The 17,406-nt window shown below is 43.6% G+C and overlaps 1 protein-coding gene across 1 annotated transcript in view; it reads left to right on the top strand.

Annotated features, from left to right (window-relative positions):
• The window catches only part of LOC102290904 (guanine nucleotide-binding protein G(o) subunit alpha), a gene marked incomplete at both ends in the record, with an annotated part of 83,087 nt that overhangs the window by 18,830 nt on the left and 46,851 nt on the right, over positions 1-17,406 (top strand). Inside the window, 1 exon segment of the mRNA XM_005950475.3 lies at positions 5,437-5,578. Coding sequence (XP_005950537.2) covers positions 5,437-5,578 — 142 coding nt within the window.

The raw sequence follows: 17,406 nt of genomic DNA, 5'->3' as shown, positions 1-17,406 counted from the left end.
TTATTATCTTAATATTTAGCTTTGAAAATCTTATTTTTGGAGATATTTTTGTTAATCATGTCTTTATCCTGTTTTCCTTCTCTCACCCCAACCAATCACAGCAGATGGCCCCACCCCTCCCTGAGCCTGGTTCTGTCGGAGGTTTCTTCCTGTTAAAAGGGAGTTTTTTCTTCCCACTGTCGCCAAAGTGCTGCTCATAGGGGCTCATATGACTGTTGGGTTTTTCTCTGCTGTACGATCTACTTTACAATATAAAGCGCCTTGAGGCGACTGTTGAATTGAATTTCTTTTGGACTTTAAACTTACATTAGCACCAGAGGCAAAGTGTAGGCTAAGAGTTTGTGAATGTATCGAGACTGTAACAAATTTTCTCCATGAATTTAGGACTTTTCAAAACCACAAATATAAACCCTGCAGGTGTAGTGAGACCAACGCCCGGACTCTCTTGATATGCACATAAACTCTTCACAGCAATCCATCCAGTAACTAGTTTGGATCAAAGCGTTAGACCAGCCATCCCCGGAGCTTCGCCTCCAGCACGGCTTAAATACCGGCTTATGTGTGTTTTGAAGAAAAGCAGAGACAGAGCTGAGGGCATCAGGATGTGTCTGTGAGAATCTGTGTGCTCAGGATGCTGCTGCTTGACCTCAAGGTGTGATGACAAGTGAGTGGAGCCGAATAACGGAGCAGCTGATGCCTCCATTTCACTGTCTGTGTGTGTGTGATGGGAGGGTGGAGGGGCTACGTTACTGACACCTTCAGTTATTTATAGCTTCTTTATCACACACATTTTTATCCCCTCTTTCTCCTTCACTCTTTGCACTTGCTGTAATGTTCTCAGAAAACACACACGCTGTGCATCCGAGTCTGAGGCAGCGTTGACAGGAGTTGGTCAGTGTGCACTTTGTCACTACCAAGAGCTCTGTCGACGAAGAACGGAAAGGGAGTGGATGGACGGCATAGTGCAGAAGAGCCAATCACAGGGCTTTGTGCGAGTGTGTGTGTGTGTCAGAGCAAACAGTGTTAGCTAGCAACAGTGCAGGGCTGAGATAAAGACCTAATTGCATAGTGTGCTGTGTAGGCTTTGTGTTCTGTGAGTGTTCACATGAGTAGGTGTGAGGATAAAAATACGAGGCATTAACGAGGCAGGCGTGTTGTGTTTGATATCATGTGTGCGCATCAACAGTTTTTCTTTCTGTGGGTTTCGTAACTTTAGCCGGTTAGCTTTAAACTTCAGGTCATCTTGTCAACGGAGCCTTCAAACTCCCAGAAACACGAGTTTTTAGCGCCTGTTGATCAGTGATCATCAGCAAAGAACGGCCACGCTGGAGTCGATGTAACCAGTTTGGGCGTTTCACAAATTCAAAAGTGCGCTATAGGCAGACACCATCCTGTGACTGCTATATAACATCTGCTGATTGGCCCCAAAAAGGCAGCCACAGGATGATGTCATGGAACAGCGTTGTGGTTAAATTGCCCATATGTCTGTCTCTCTGTCCATCTGTCTGACTCGGTGTGAAACTAAACTATGTTTCAGGTCACCGTGCAGATTGTGCCAAGGCTACGTGAAATTGTACACATACACACACCAACACAGAAACACACACACACACAGTCCCTTGGCTTTGCTGACAGAAGGGCTTGGAGAGTGGGTAATGAGAAAAGGTCCTCATGCATGAAAGCTCACGTCAGCAAGCTAGCCAGCCGCTCGCACACACACACACAGACACACACACATGTACAGAGATGGGAAAACATGTCAGTTACACTTCTGATAACATTCATAACACTAATTTTAAGTCTTTGCTCGACCCTGCTCTCCCCAGCTGTGACCTTCGGTGTCTTCCTCTCTCTTCCCGAGTTAGCAAAGATGCCAGTAAAACTTTCTAGAGCGCTTTCTTCTTCCATCAACCCTCCTCCTCGAATTGTTTTCCAGTTAGGGAATCACGTAAAAGCACAGCAACATCCACAAAATGTAAATCGATTACCATTTAAGAACAAAATAGTTGAGACAGAGCTAGACGGAGCACACCTCGCCATGCTAAACAACGGGTAGCATCACGATATCCAGCTGAGGAAAGAACCACCTGCCTTTACGTGTCAGAGGATTGTTTTAGCTGTCTGTGTCCAGTTAGCTTAACAACCTTAATGCTGTGTGTTAGAAGCGCCACGGGACATAACGTAGGGACAACACGGGCGTGCTGAGTGTCGGTGCCCTCCCACGGCCACTTCTGTTCCTGATGAAAGGCTCAACTTTTGGTTTGGTTTAAAAAACTTTATTCTGAGTTCTTACCTCACAGTCAGGTTTACATGGAAGCACATTCTCACAGTGCAAAGCTGGCCGAGCGCCCCTGCAGAAGAGGCTCTTTGTCATAACTTCAGCTTCCTGTCGTATAAACACAGAGTCCCCAGTTCTGTTTGTTAGGTTATTTCTGACATCAACCTCTCTATTGGCATCGTTTCCTCTTCCCATTAAGAGTTTCTCCTCTCTGGTGGTAGGAAAGGTGGAATTTCGGAAAATGTCTTTTTGGCATCTTTTAGCGGGGACGCAAAGATCTGTCCTGGTTCCCGTCTGCAGCTCCAGGCTTTGGCCCTCTGTGTGAAAGGCACTGATGTAAATAGAAGTGTGGTATATTTATATAGGACTGGCACACTGCCTGATTGATCTGAAACATTACACTGACCGAGACCGCAAACACACACACACACAAAGTCAATACCGTTGGACACTCACAGAAACAGTAAACAGATGTATCGTACCACACATCTGCCATATGTCAAGAAGCACACCAAACCAGACCACGCAGAGCAGAGGCCTTTTTAAACTGACCACGAACTCTGTGGTCAGGTTGTTATAAAGAAACCGAAGCTTTTCCTTATTTCCTTTCATGTACTTTACGTCATAACGATGGATGTTCATATTAAACTTGTAATGAGGTCGGCGTATGTGCGAGTAATCCCCGTCAGGAACAGAACTTCAGGATTTGGACTCTCAGCACTCCGTCTGCTCTTGGCTCTGTATGATTTTAGTGAGGGTGGATATCACCTTATATGGTAATCTTAGGCGTACAGCAACCCACCCACCTGCTGTTCAAACCTTCTGTTTGAAAAGAGCAGCCAATCAGAAGAAAGCGGGTTGAACAAGGAGCAAAGAGCTCACTTCAGACCTGATATAAGTGAGGATTATTTTGATTCATCAGTCAAGCAACTTTCAGTGTAATCGATGTTGTTCTCCAAAAGTTGAATCTGTTCATCTGGACGTAGCGTTTTGTGGGAGAAACGTTTCGTCACTCATCCAGGTGACTTGTTCAGTCTCAGCTGACTGCAGATAATTGATGTAGTGTGAGTACATAATACTTTATCTCACCGGCTCGTGACTGATGCTGCGTATTGCTGTCCAGCTTGACACGATGCTAAAGAACAAGATGTGAACAGTTTCTCTGAACGTTCACTGCGGGGCTGCTGACAGCGCTTATATTTGTTCTTAGTTCCTACTAGTGATGTGCGAAAACCACTGATTTCCTTTCCGATCCGACACCAAGTAATAGTCAGGGTGGTATCGACGATACTGATCCGATACTTTGTACAAAAACTTATTTTATTTGTTGTATCTTAAATTATAGCATCATAATGATTACAGGACATCAGATTACTTGTTCTTATCACTTAATGATGCAGAGTTCATCATATAGAAATAAAAAACCTGAAGTTGTGCTATTTGAGCACGCTGCCTGCCTGCAGCTCTAAAGGACTCTGTGAGAGACGTCTGTCTCGTCCTAGCAGCACCTGTCCTCCTCTTCAGTTCGCCTCAACATACGCTCGTCGTGTTCTGTGATATCAGTTACTCTGAGGTGTTTGACAAGGTTAGTGATGTTGCCACAACCATACATGCCAACCCTCCCGATTTTTCCGGGAGAATCCTGAATTTCAGTGCCCCTCCCGAAAATCTCCCGGAGCCACCATTCTCCCGAATTTCTCCCGAATTTCTCCCCGGACAACAAAAGTGGAAAAACCATATTGCAGAATTCATAGCGCGGCCGAGCCAATTCCAGTTTCCAACAACGGCAGCTGCTTAGTTTTAATATTACTCTTATTTCTCTTTCTGGGTCGCAAAAAACTTTTAACATATTTTCAGGTGAGAATGAAGCTGTGTGAACTTCAAACATCTGAGCCGACACATCGTCTTCAAACCCCCGCGCTACTCGGGTTAAACATGATATAGAAGTCACTTTGATAACTTAAAAATGTTCTTGTTTGGCTTCTTCGGTGTTTTATTTGTTCGTGAGTAAATCGGTTTGGCTGAGATTAAAGTTATTAGATTAGATTAAATTAAATTTAACTTTATTAATCCCTCGGGAGGGTTCCTCCGGGGTTTTACACAGCTGAATAAACGTCAAACAGAAAATGATTAAACAGAAGTGTGAGACGGTCGAGAGTTTACGTCAGCGCCCGGTTATATTTTAGATAGCAAGGAGCAGACGGCAGAGTTTCACTCCGCCGAGGGAGCTCGTGCCGTACTACCCGGCTTTCTTTAGACCGCGAAGGTCTAAAGAACCCTAAGGCGGAAGAGGAAGTAGTTCCTTTGAATGTAGACAATCCGAATGTTATAGTTTCTTTCCACTGTGTTCCTGTTAATGATAAACTACAAATTTACCCTAAATTACTAAAATATCGATATTTTAATGTGAGAATCGATTCTAGAACATAAATGACTGGTATCGGAGGAATCGATATTTCAGGATCGATCCGCACATCACTAGTTCTCTGACTTTAGCGAGCTCTTTGCACTTTCTTTACTAGATTTCTTTTCAATTTGGATTACTTGGTTGTAAAGTAAGAACAGTGGGATAGACACAGGCCTGTAATACACGCACAAATGTTTGCAGCCGTGTTGGATCCTGAGTTGTGCCCATGCTCGAGGTCTCTTCATTCGGGTTTATTTATGCATGGTGATGTTGTCTATCAGAATTGCCTCACACTGTTGCCTCAACCTGTATCTGTCTGTTTGAATCAACCTGTTGTTCGTGGCTGTCCGTCTCTCTGTTGGTCTTTGTCTCATTTGTCCATACGAGCGGGCGTCTACCTCGCTAACTGTCCCTGCGACCGTCTGTCGCTGTGCCCTTGCGTTAGGTGCACTGAAAGACATTGTGGCATTTCAAACAGCAGCCTTAAATGTCAGGTTAGGCTACAGTTATGGGCCCGCTCCCTCCCTCCTCTCCGGTCCAGGCTCCACCTGTGCTTATCTCCATTTTCCTCTTTTGTATCCCACGAACGTGTAAAACACCTTTGCCGTGTGCTTTTAATCCACTTTTTTATCAGGTTGAGAAGCAAACCTGTGCATGCACATAACTTTGCTGTTCACTTTGTTTGCCTGTATAATGAGCAGAGCCCAAGTATTTAACATTCTTTAATGCCCGTGCGTCTCTTTGTTTCTAGGATCATCCACGAGGACGGTTTCTCCGGCGATGACGTAAAGCAGTACAAGCCCGTTGTCTACAGCAACACCATCCAATCTTTGGCCGCCATCGTCCGCGCCATGGACACGCTGGGCCTGGAGTACGGAGACAAAGAGCGCAAGGTCAGCTCCCGTCCTCAAGCGTGCATACACGTTTCCCAAGCATGCCCAGCAGAACGTACGACACATAAATGACTCATTTTCCAAATACTGTCACCAACATTGTAGAGTGTGATGACAGATCACCATAAACGAGGGAAATGTTTTGTGATTTTTTTGTATTCTCACTTCTGTGAACTAAATAAGGCTCATCATTAAGCACTTAGCTCGTGCATCAAATTCCCAGCCTACGACTGACGCACGTAGCCACGGGATGGACCACATAACTGGGATAGATCAGGGAGAGGCCGGCGTGGGCCTTGCAAGACAAAAGCACCAGGAGTCCAGCTCTTGTATCAGACCTGTTAAAGTATATGTGGCAGGACAACGATCTTTACCAGCTTCAGCTCCTCGATTTGACCTTTTTGAAGACAAAAATCTCTCCGTATAAAGTTGTGGAGGATAGCACTTAAATATAGCGCAGGTGTAAGACTGCCTGTGCTGTGGTCCCTGAATGCTGATAGCTGGTCTAAGCAAATTCAGGTGCGGCAGTTCAGCAACGTGGAGGACGCATAATCAGCGAGCCAGTGTCAAACCGACACAGACCTTCCCTACACATTTCACTCTTGACTGGTTGCAGCTGTGTCTAATGTAAAAAATATTCACAGCTTGTTTGTTTTCCCAGAACGTTACACGCTGCCATCAAAGACAAGTTAGCATCACATTAGTATTCACTTAGAAAGCATCATTTTTCAGGGAACACTTTAAAGACGGTACGATCTTTAAAGACCGTACCGAACGACCTAACCAAACAATCCTAACGTGACCAAGGAGACAATGAAGGAAAAGTAAATGCCCGGTGAAAATGAGGGAAGACAAACCATCATGAAATGAAAAACACCAGCTTCCAAACAAACGCCGCCTCCTGAGGGACAAACGGATCATTTGCTTCGCCACAAACTCCAGTGGCCTCTGAAGTCATGGCAACGTTTGATGCTTTGGAAAGCATCGAGAGGAAAGCAGAAAATGATCAGCACTTGTTTTATATATATTTCATATTTTAATGGTCTTTGTTTCGCTTGCTGAGATTGAGCAGCGATCTTGCATCTTTTATTTGATAAACTGTCTTCAGTTTATCGGGATCGGCTGTGAACGGACCCTGTCACGCTTGGGCCGAAATTCCTTCACACTAAGGCTCACACCGGGTCACTTTCCCACTTTTGCTTTAAGTTATAAAGTTATTTTATTATTTACATTTGGCCTAATATTGATCCTTATTGCTGCTTCAGAGGATAGTTGGAAATGTCTGTCAGAATCTGCAGATTATACAGAACAAATAAAATGTTCACGTTGTCTTCCCAACAGTTTCACTGACATCTACGCTGGATGGCGATGTCTTCTCCGGTGCTGATAATCGGCGTCTGTCTTGTGTCAGTGACGTAAAAGACGGATTTAATGCGACATGACCGTCAAACAGCAGTCGCTTTCTAAAACATCAGATACGTATCGGATTCAGCACCACATACCAAAGTGACCCAGATCGGCTTTGAAAATATCGGATTTGTGCCGTTCACACTGTCATAGCACGATCGGATAGATGGTCGCAGAGGGTCAGAAAAGTCGGATTTGATGCGCTTTCGCCTGCAGCGTGAACGTAGCCTTAGTCTTTCCCACTTCTCAGTCCTCTGAATCCTGAAGTATACACGTTCAGTATACGACCTGCTAATTGAGGATTATGAATCTAATCCACAGAAGAGGATCGGTTCTATCTGAACGCAGGGCAGTGGGACGAGGCTAATCAACCGCTCCTTTATACTCACCTCAGTTTCAGGTTCCAAATTTCTAATAAATCAGATCATTAGACTTGTCAGGATATGACTCAGGCACTAAAGAGTGCAGGAAATGCAGTCATGTATGGCACCTTCAGTTAAATGCTGAACATCAGCTCGTGGTTTTGAATGCACTGCTGTAGGAGCGAACACGTTTTCAGTCAGCCTCACCTTCTCTGCTGGAACGTTTTGTTTGACCTCTGTCTGCACATGAAGCATCCTGATGTGTTTGTGTGATTCAGACGAAACACTGACACGCCCACTTTGTTCCTGATGTTGTATAAAAGTTCAAAGTGAAGATAAATGCTGCTGGTGTAAGTGTACATCATTAGCAGTTCTGTGTAGTTGTTGATGATGCGTCGCCATAACAGTCGTGGTGATGATGTCACGATGACAGCTTATCTGTCCTCCTCCTCACTGCGTGAGCGGCACAGGTTTGAACTGTAAGAACACATGCAGGTGACCTTAACCTTATCCAAAGGCGCGGTGTATTTTTAATCACAACGCTGCTTTTGATACTCCATGTAGAGGCTGAAATAACAATACACCTATTGATCAGGATATGCTGTGTGTGTGTGTGAGTTGTCTTTGTTAGACTATTGAAATGAGGACATTTTGGAAACGCAGTAGTGTGAGGAGTCAAGGTCAGCCATACAAACGTGTGTGTGTCTGTTGGAGGGTATAATATATCAAAGTATTGCGTTTCTATTTCGAGGTAAAGTGAACAGCCTCAGCTACATTGTTATTTGTACAGAGTCAATCCGTCCACCCAGCCAGCCGTCCAGCTGTCCGTTTTCTACCACTTATGCAGGTCATGGGGACGGCAGGCAAACCTCTCTCCTGCCCTCCAGCACCTAAAGCTCCTCTGGGAGACACCGAAGTGTTCCCAGGCAAGAATGGAGCAGTTTATGTTTTTGGTGTGAGAGTCGACAACAAGATTTCTGTGCTACACTACTTACCAGGTTAAAGTAACGTGTGTTACAGAAGGGTTGCAGGATTATAACAGGTTCTGAAATGAATGCAAAGTGTTGAAGAAGAGGCGTAAAACAGGAAAGAGGACAGAAGATAGATTTTTCAAGGCAAAATGGAGAAGTGACAGTGGACAAGAAACAGAATGAGCTGTGTTTACACTCCCCATCTGACTTCCCCACAAAGTAACCAGAGCAACATCCTACCCACATCAATAAAGGACGAGGGGCGAACGTGAACGTTTTTCATACCCGTATCCTTTAAGCTCTCGTCTTACTCTTTCAGCTTCCCCCTCTAATCCTGTGCTGGGATCGCGTATGTCCTGTCCCGTCCTATCTTTTTCTGGTCTTTTGCTTGCTCTTCTGACTGCGCCCCACCCACCCACCAATCTGTTTCTCTTCGCTAGTTGCTGTGGCAACCCAGTGTTTTCCCTTGCTCTCAACACATTCCACAAGCCCGTGTCCAAGGGCGCCGTGACACATACACTTGGAGACGCGCACGCACAAACTCACACGCGTGTGCAACACATGCACACATTATGATAGCTTGCTTGAAATAGATCTTTGAGCACTTTTCACTCAGGCTTCACAGAAGAAGCTTCAAAGAGAAACCTCTTTGGTGTTAAAGCCTCTGCTAGTCCTTCAATAAAACTACAGTTTATGGCTCCGTGCTGTGACCTGAGGTAGTATACTATGTCTGTCCTTATGTACATACCCTGGGTCAGCACACCTGAATAAGACGATGAGTTCATTAGCAGCCTCTGCAGGACTTCAAGACATGTTGAGGAGGTGATTTAGCCATTTAAATCAGCTGTGTTGGATCAAGGACACATCTAAAAGCTGCAGGACCCTCGAGGCCTGGAGTTGCCCACCCCTGCTTTAAAGTAGAGATGGCACGATACCACTTTTTTATGTCCGATACCGATACCGATATCATAAATTTGGATATCTGCCGATACCGATATGAATCCGATATAGTGTTTTTTAATCAACAAAACTGTTTTTTAAATATCTTGCTGCATTTTGTATAAGTTTAAAACAACAACTACACTAAAGCTATTCTGTTATACCTGTATGCACAAAAAAAAAATTTCATAGTTCAGCAATACTGATCAATCTAATAAACTTAAACCTACACCATCCTCCCTATTCTGGTATTTTAAAGAGTACTTAGCATAAATATTAAGCAACCTAACTAATAGGGTTCCAACTCCCAGCAACAACAAAAATAAATAAATAAAAAATAGGGAACCACCCCTCACGCGCCACCTCATGATGCTTAATCGACGTAATCAACCTTAATTTGATGCAGTGTGAAAAAAATGCACAGAAATCAATTATTTTTCAAGAAATATTAAATAGATTCAACATCTTTCTTCAACAAAATTGCAGACTGCACAGATGGTACCTTCCCAAAGGAAAAAGTACTATAGCTTACTAGGGTATATTAGACTTAATAGTTACTATATACAGTAATTGACTTCTATTCATTTTACATCAAATTAAAACTTTGGGTGTCAGATAATTATTTATTAAAAGCTCGACATTTTAAATGAGAATAAGAAAGAAAAGTATGTCTTTGTGCCCCCTTTTCCCAGTTAATGCCCTATCGGCCCCCCTGGCTACACACTTGCTTTACTTCTCTCGGGGATAACTTTGTCGGAGATGAAATGCCAGGTTGCTAGCGAAGCTCCAAATGCTATCCAGACCACCGACAGGTCCCGCATGCCACAGCCGCTCTATCACGTGATGCATACTGCTCCGACGTGCTAACGTTCTGAGGTGAGTTACGGCGTGTTGCAAGTTTTGTGAGGTGCTTTCGTGATATTTAATGGATCGGATTACATTTTTTATTTTTCTCCGATATCCGATCCAGTAATTTAGGTCAGTATCGGACCGATACCGATACGTAATATCGGATCGGTCCATCTCTACTTTCAACTGTTGACCAGGGTGCTGTATACAATTTAGGCGAATGCTTTCACCTGTATCGTCCTCTGTGTAAAGTTCCCCTCCATTCCCAGACCAACTTGTATTTAGAGATAATGTCCTACAGGATGCATTGGTTAGCTGCATTTAGATCCATTACTCCAGCAGTAGCAACAGTGCAGTATTTAAAATATGAACAGTAAAATATGGCATTTTTCATCCATCCATGTGGTTTTTTTTGTAACCGCTGTTGTCATTTAGGGTCCCAGGGTGCTGGAGTCTGTCCCAGCCGTCACAGGGCACAGAGGCACATCCTGTACAGGGCGCTGGTCTAGCACGCCGTTTACATAGAGGGACCGACAGCCGTTTGCACTCATATTCACACATGGCCTACTGCGTGTCTTTATGATAAGCTGAATCATTCCACTGGTACAGCCTGTTCTCTTACTTCATGCTGGACGTGTTTGTTGTGTTTGAGGTTGGATGGTGATCCCTGTGGAACCAGTGCCAGTGTTTTCCGGGGTGAGGTATGGATGATGGAGATCGCCCGACCATTCTTCTTGGAATAACATCAGCAGACCTTAAGTGTCTGCCTGGAGCAACCACTCGGGATTTTTTAATTTATTTTTGTTCGAGCCACAAATAATCAGCCTGTGCTTTACTCGAGGATTTGCCTTAGGCTTCATTTTTTATGTCGGTATATAAAACTAAATGAAGTCAGAGGCAGTAGGGCAGAAAGGCCACTGTGATTGAGATCAACTCCACTTCAAGATATTCATTAACATTTTATTGTTTCAACAGGGAGGGGTGCTGAGCCTAACTAGGACAGGACACACATCCTGATTTTATAACCTCAACATTTGATAACAGAATCAGCAGTTAAAGTTAAAGACAATGACTGTACTGTGATTTCTGCCATACTTAAATATACTCAGTAAATGTACTTGTAATCTCTCCTCTCTGACGTAACACAGTATCCAGAGGGAGATGTTCCTGCTGCCGGGCAGCAAACTTTGACACTCGAGGGGCAGTGCTACTGACGTTTGACTTTCCTCAGCTGTCACCTTTCTGTAGTGTGGGATGCTAAAGTATGTTAGCAACACATGACATGTGATGATGACTTCTTTGAATAAGAGCTTGGGTCTAAGACACTCAAGTTATGATATGTATATCTTTATTTTTCTATATTTACAAATAAATGACGAGTGCAGCAGTCAGTAATTCAAGTTTGATGATGAGAAGGAAATTAAGGACGCAGCTGCTATTGAAATGAAGCGCACGCAACTACTGACATCAGAGAAACACTCAGTGTCTCCATGGACCCTCAGAGGGAAACAGGGAAAGAAGATAAGATGGAGCGGGCATGACGGGGATAGGATGATGATAGGATGGACCGAGTGTGGAAGATAGCGAGACAGCGAGAGCTGGCAGACAGGTCGCTGCGTGTTGTTGTGGAAACTAGCTGAGTTATTCTCACGGATTAGTGTGTGTGGGTGTTCCTGTCTAGCTATCTTTGTGAGGACCGAAATCTGCATTCTACTATACTTGTGAGAACCAACAGTCACTTGTGAGGACACACAAACTGGTCCTCACAAGTTTGAAGACATTTAAAGGCTCAAAATGTGGTTTTAGTGTCAGGGTTACAATTAGGTTATGGTTAGGTTTAGGGTCAGGCATTCGTTTGTAATGGTTAGGGTGAGGGGCTAGGAAAAGCATTATGTCAATGAAGGTCCTCACTAAGATAGCTAAACGGGCGTGTGTGTGTGCGCACGTGCACATGTGTTTGTACGTGCGAGCTCCAAAACCAACGCCCATCTGAACACAATGTTCCCATTGTGTGTTAAACATAAAATAATCTACACACGGCCATACTGCTGCAATAAACTGGAGACACGTAACAAATATAGCTCAGTTTCCCTTTTTGGGTTGTGATGACACACAAAGTTTTACATATCAGGATATAATAAAAATAGTCAATAACAGGACTTCAAATTAGGTACTGATATGAACTACAAACATGAGATACTTTATTTATTAAAACCAAAACCAAAGATACAAGCTCACTGCTTCCATAAGAATTAATGGGGTAAGGTACAGCCAAGTGCTGCTAATTAAATGAACTGCGTGATGAAGTGTGAAGGACAGACTCTACAGAGCACATTTAGGATGTTAAAAGTTAAAGTTCGCGACAGTACAGTCAGAAAAAAGACTGAACAAGTGCACCTTGTTTGGCAGGGGTGTCAGGAGAAAGCCTCTTCTCTCTAAAAAGAACAATGAAAGAGTATCTGAACAAAACACAGGGAGCAAGAAGAGACCGCCAAAAGGCCCGGGAGCAGTCGTTGGTTGACTGTGAGCTACCAAAGTATTCTGTATCTACAGCAGGTCTACGTCGCTTATGAGGCCGTCTGTCACTCAGCTAAAGCTTGGCCAAAAGTGCTTCAGGAACAGGACGGTGATTCCAAGCAAAACGAGAAAGAAATGAATCAAAGTGTCGCGACGGCACAAAGACTTCAACTCGACCGAAATGCTGCGGCAAGACCTTCAGAGAGCCGCGCGTTAATGAACCCCAACAAACCTCAATGAGTCGAAGCAGTGTTGTTAAAATTCCTCCACAACGATTTGAGAGACTGATAAAGAAAACAGTTACTTGTTGCTGCTGCTAATGTTGGTTGTACAAGCTGGTGAATCATGGATTGTACTTTCTTTTTACAAACTGCCTCTGTTGGACCTCATTTTAAGACTTGGGGACGAGATTATTCTGATCATTTCCTGATATGTAAAACCTTGAATTAAAAGGTGATGTGTGTTGTCCTGAGTTTGAATCCAGCTGGTAACCTGTAGTTCCTCTGTCTGATAAAGGCTTGATGTTTTCCCATTGGAAGGAATTCAATGGAATCCATCTGAGCTGTAGCGTCACAGAGAAATGAAAGAAGTTGGAGGCTGTTGGTGTTTCATTAGGATTTATTGACCAGAACAAAATATGTAGAATTTGCATCTACAGATCTTCTGCTTTTATTTCTGTCTCTATCTGTACATTGAATCAGTTTCCTGTTTGCTGTAGTGGATTTTTTCTGGGTAGCAATAAGCTACAACTGTCCTGTCATCAGTCTGGCTGTCAGATTGAGGCTTTGGGTGTTCCTTCACGTGATGAAAACATTCAGCTAAGAAACCACCAAACCAGTCAAATCTCTCGATCACCTGTTTGAGGTGCAGTTAATAATGAGGAAAAACCACATTTTGCCACATAAATGCTGATAATATCAGAATGAATCATTAAAAGGAGCAAACGGGACCTGGATCATCCCTGGATGTGTGAGGATCACCCGGTAATGAACAGGTGGACAGTGGTCACTGCACAACTGTGTCATTATAATAAAGCAGCGTTGTAGCCCAGTGTGGGCGTGTCCAAACCTGTTACAGGTGTGTGCACGCAGAGTAGATGAGCACACTTTGAATGGGATCATTGCAGATCCCTTCCTGCCAGGTTAAGAAGGTCAGTGTATGGACACAGCTTCCACCACAGACACACACAGACACACACAGACACACACACACACGTGTTTGAAGTGTGTGTCAGTCTGCCACCTTCCTGCAGTGCTGAGCTCCCTTTGATTGTTCCCTCCCTCCCTCCCCTCCTGCTCTTTTGTTATTTTCAGCATCATCCCTTTGTCTCTCCCCTCTTACACCCTGTGTCCTTTATTCCTCTCTTCTCCTTCTTTCCTGCACTTCTTTATTGATGCTGTCGTTTCACCTTCTTCTTCTCTCGTCCTTCCTCTTCTTCTCAATCACCCGAGTCTAGTCCCCTCTTGTTTCTTCCCCCTATTCCATTTCTCTCATTTAGGGATTTCCATTTTCCCTGTAGCCTTGCACTTCACTCTCTTCATCTATCTAATAGAGCAATAAGGTAAGCTCCCTGCCATGCACCTGACTGGCTAGCTCAATCAATTAATCAAGACTTTCAAACTTTAATCCCACCTCACAGTGATGAGAGATCATTAGTCTCTGGGTTACTGCAGCTGGGTAATTAACACACACGCACACATGCACATATGTGAGTGTGTGGATTTTAGGCCGTGTGTGTCTGTGTGTAGATGCATGTGTGCTGAATGTGTGAGTCCATGCAGAGAGAGAGAGATAAATATAGAAATCCAGAGTAAACCAGAGAGCAGAGAGAAAGCCTCTGCATCTTTAAAGTGAGATTGTCGGTGCAAAGGAATGAACCGTCGTCTCCTAGCAACAAAAGGACCGTCATCCCATACCTGAGATTTGGGAGTGTGTTTTATCCACGTCTTTGTTCCCAGGACTGTCACAGGTCAAATTTGATTATTTATACTGTATCTGTACAGGACGTGTCGTTAGCCTTTTTTCAGTGTTCATACCAGGACAGATTTTCCATGGTTATTTGTTTGAGGCGCTGTAAGGAAGACTCCTTAACTTGGCTCTTTCTGTGAGTTTCCATGCCGAGTTTCAGCTTCTGGATCGGTGATTCTCCCAGCTCGAGTGGGTTTTGCGGTATCGTCTCTGATGGTGAAGATGGGCTGAAGCCTGCCCTCCTGTGCTTGTCGTGGGGTGCAGCTTTGCTTTGCCTTTATTGTAATCAGCAGGAAAGCTGCCAGTGCTCTGAGCTTGTACCAGATTCAGACTGTATTCATTAAAAAAATAAAAGGATCTGAGGTTGTCATCTTTTTATTTGTGGTGATTTGCTCCACACTAGTCATTACTTCCTAAGTGCGACAGAACACACACTGAAAACATTTTTTGGGCTAAATAATTTTGCTATAAACTCATAACTTGTTATTAGTTAATGATAAAAACTAAGAAATAAGAATCGCGATGTATTGCCATTTCTTTCTGTGAAATAAAGAACAACCGTTTCCTTTGAATGATTTCGGGTTAAAATGATTTAATCTCTCAGACAAAGACTCTGACTGACTTATGTCCAATCGGTCTTTAAGTGATGACGTATGAACCCTGCTTCCAGGTCCAAACTGCTCTGTGTTTATTAAGGCTGTTGTGTTTTTAACATGTTTTGTATCTTGTTCTATTTAATCTGAACAAGCCCCTAAAAACAATCAGTGATCACTGTCGGTCTCTCTGGGTTTTATTGCCACTGTTCATTTTAAAGCTCAGTGTTTAAACCCTTACGATGTAGCTACAGCCCAGCCCATGCAGCAGTATGTTAATGACTAACCTCGTACTGTGGATGGATTATCTCAGTTGTTCTCCTGGCTGAAGTTTGGTCCGTTTACAGCATCCTGCCATGCGATTGCATTTGTCCCTAACCATCAGGAACCCTCACGTTAACTTTTATCGAGTGGAGAAAAGTTAGCGTTCATCCTACAGCTTCACTGTGTTTGTGCTAACATAGCTGTGTAGCTAGCTACCACGTAGCACATCATTATATACCAGCTAGCCCAACTTCAGTAACCCTACAAACGTCACTGCTGTTTAGTTTCCTGTCTTCATTTATGTTGGAAGTGACAGCAGAGCTGTACGTTTGAATTTTTCAGAAATCTCTCAGTCAGAACATGCTATATCATGTTTAGGTGGAAGCTAGCGAGCTAACTTCCTGCTAACTTCTAACTCCGTTAAACTTCATAAATCCTGTTTTCATGGATGCCTGGATGTTAAACTTAATTGTTACACCTGGTAAAGCAGCAACGCTGATCATTTTATTAAGGTGAAATAATTTACATAGTTTGTAACTCTCTGTGATGCCGCAGTGTTCGTTTGACTTTGGGACTTGCAGCGGAGTTTGGACCTGGAAACGGCTAATGTCAGACTTAAAGAGCAGATAGCAGCCACAGTGTCTGATTTTACTTCATTTTTACATCTTTTTTTTAACAGTGTGAATTGATATCCGCTCTCTCTCCTCTGCTCTCCATCACACACGATTAAAGGCAAACTGGTGTTGGTCTCTGCTACGTACAGACATTGGTGTACAAATAACAAAAGCGTCATTTTATAATGACATAATTTCTTTTCATTTTGTTTCACTCGGCTTCCTTGGGGTGTGAGGTCATCTGGAAATCTTGGGAAATATCTGCCGTTTTCTGTAGAGAGGCAGAAAGCTTTGATTGGATGGCCTGTTTTGCCGTTTGGTTTGACCAGCTGGGACCTTCCTGTGTAGAGCTGGCATGTTCTTCCTGCTCTCTGAGACATGCATGTTTAGTGAACTGGCCACCTTAGAACGCCTGTTGGTGTGAATGTGACTACCAGTGTGTCTGTCTTTGTGTGCCAGCCGCTCTGATAGATTGCCAGCCAGTGCATACTGGGACAGTATCCAGTGCCGTGTGACCTTGAACCGGCTAAGCGGTTTAGAAAATGGATGGATGACTGACTCAGTGATGCTTAGTGCAGGAGAAACAAGTGTTTTCCTCAACAGGCTGCAGCTAATGATTTATTTTCCCCCAGTTAATCTACTGTCTGTCCTGTCAATAAATCAGTGAGTTTTTTTCTCTATGAAATAGATAAATGCCTCCTAATGACTTTAATGATCCCACCAACATCTTCTTTTGATTTTTTTCTAATAGATCTCAAGAACTGGATGATTTAGGAAGCTGGCAATCGGCAGGCTGTTGTGTGCTGGTAAATGTAGGCGTGGAAGGACCAGCGCGGTAAAGGAGATGCCTTCTTAGTCCTGGTGCCCGTGGACATGTTAGGTTATGCTTGGTATTCACATTGTTGAGAAGCTGGAATTTACTTTTGGTGATTAAAAATGAATGAAATAACCTTTTTTGTCAACTGGCTGTTCAGTTCAGCTCTTATTAGCTTTGCATACCACAGTGTTGTGTTCCATAAAGCTAAGAGCAGATCCACTCGTCAGTACTGCCGCTGATTTTGTGCTACCTGTTCTTCTGCAGCGTGCTGCACTGTAGTGTGGTGACAAGTCTTGTGAGTGAGGTTGATTTCATTCTGTTATTGTTGTGATTGATCTCTGTTTTTGCAACCTGACTGCATGTGGATAACACAGCACAGATATTTGCATGTCTCCTTTTCAGTTTGTTATAGAGCGTTTATTTTATTGCAGAAAAGCGAGTCAGGCAGCAGGCAAAATTATGCCTGTTATGTTTGCCGTTATCATCCACTCGGGGTAAAATTAGTTCTGAGAAGTAACACAAGGGTG

The sequence above is a fragment of the Haplochromis burtoni genome, unplaced genomic scaffold (assembly GCF_018398535.1).
Source record: "Haplochromis burtoni strain Fernald_Lab_line unplaced genomic scaffold, NCSU_Asbu1 Contig_792, whole genome shotgun sequence".
Classification (NCBI taxonomy): domain Eukaryota; kingdom Metazoa; phylum Chordata; class Actinopteri; order Cichliformes; family Cichlidae; genus Haplochromis; species Haplochromis burtoni.
This window is presented reverse-complemented; position numbering and strand designations above follow the sequence as displayed.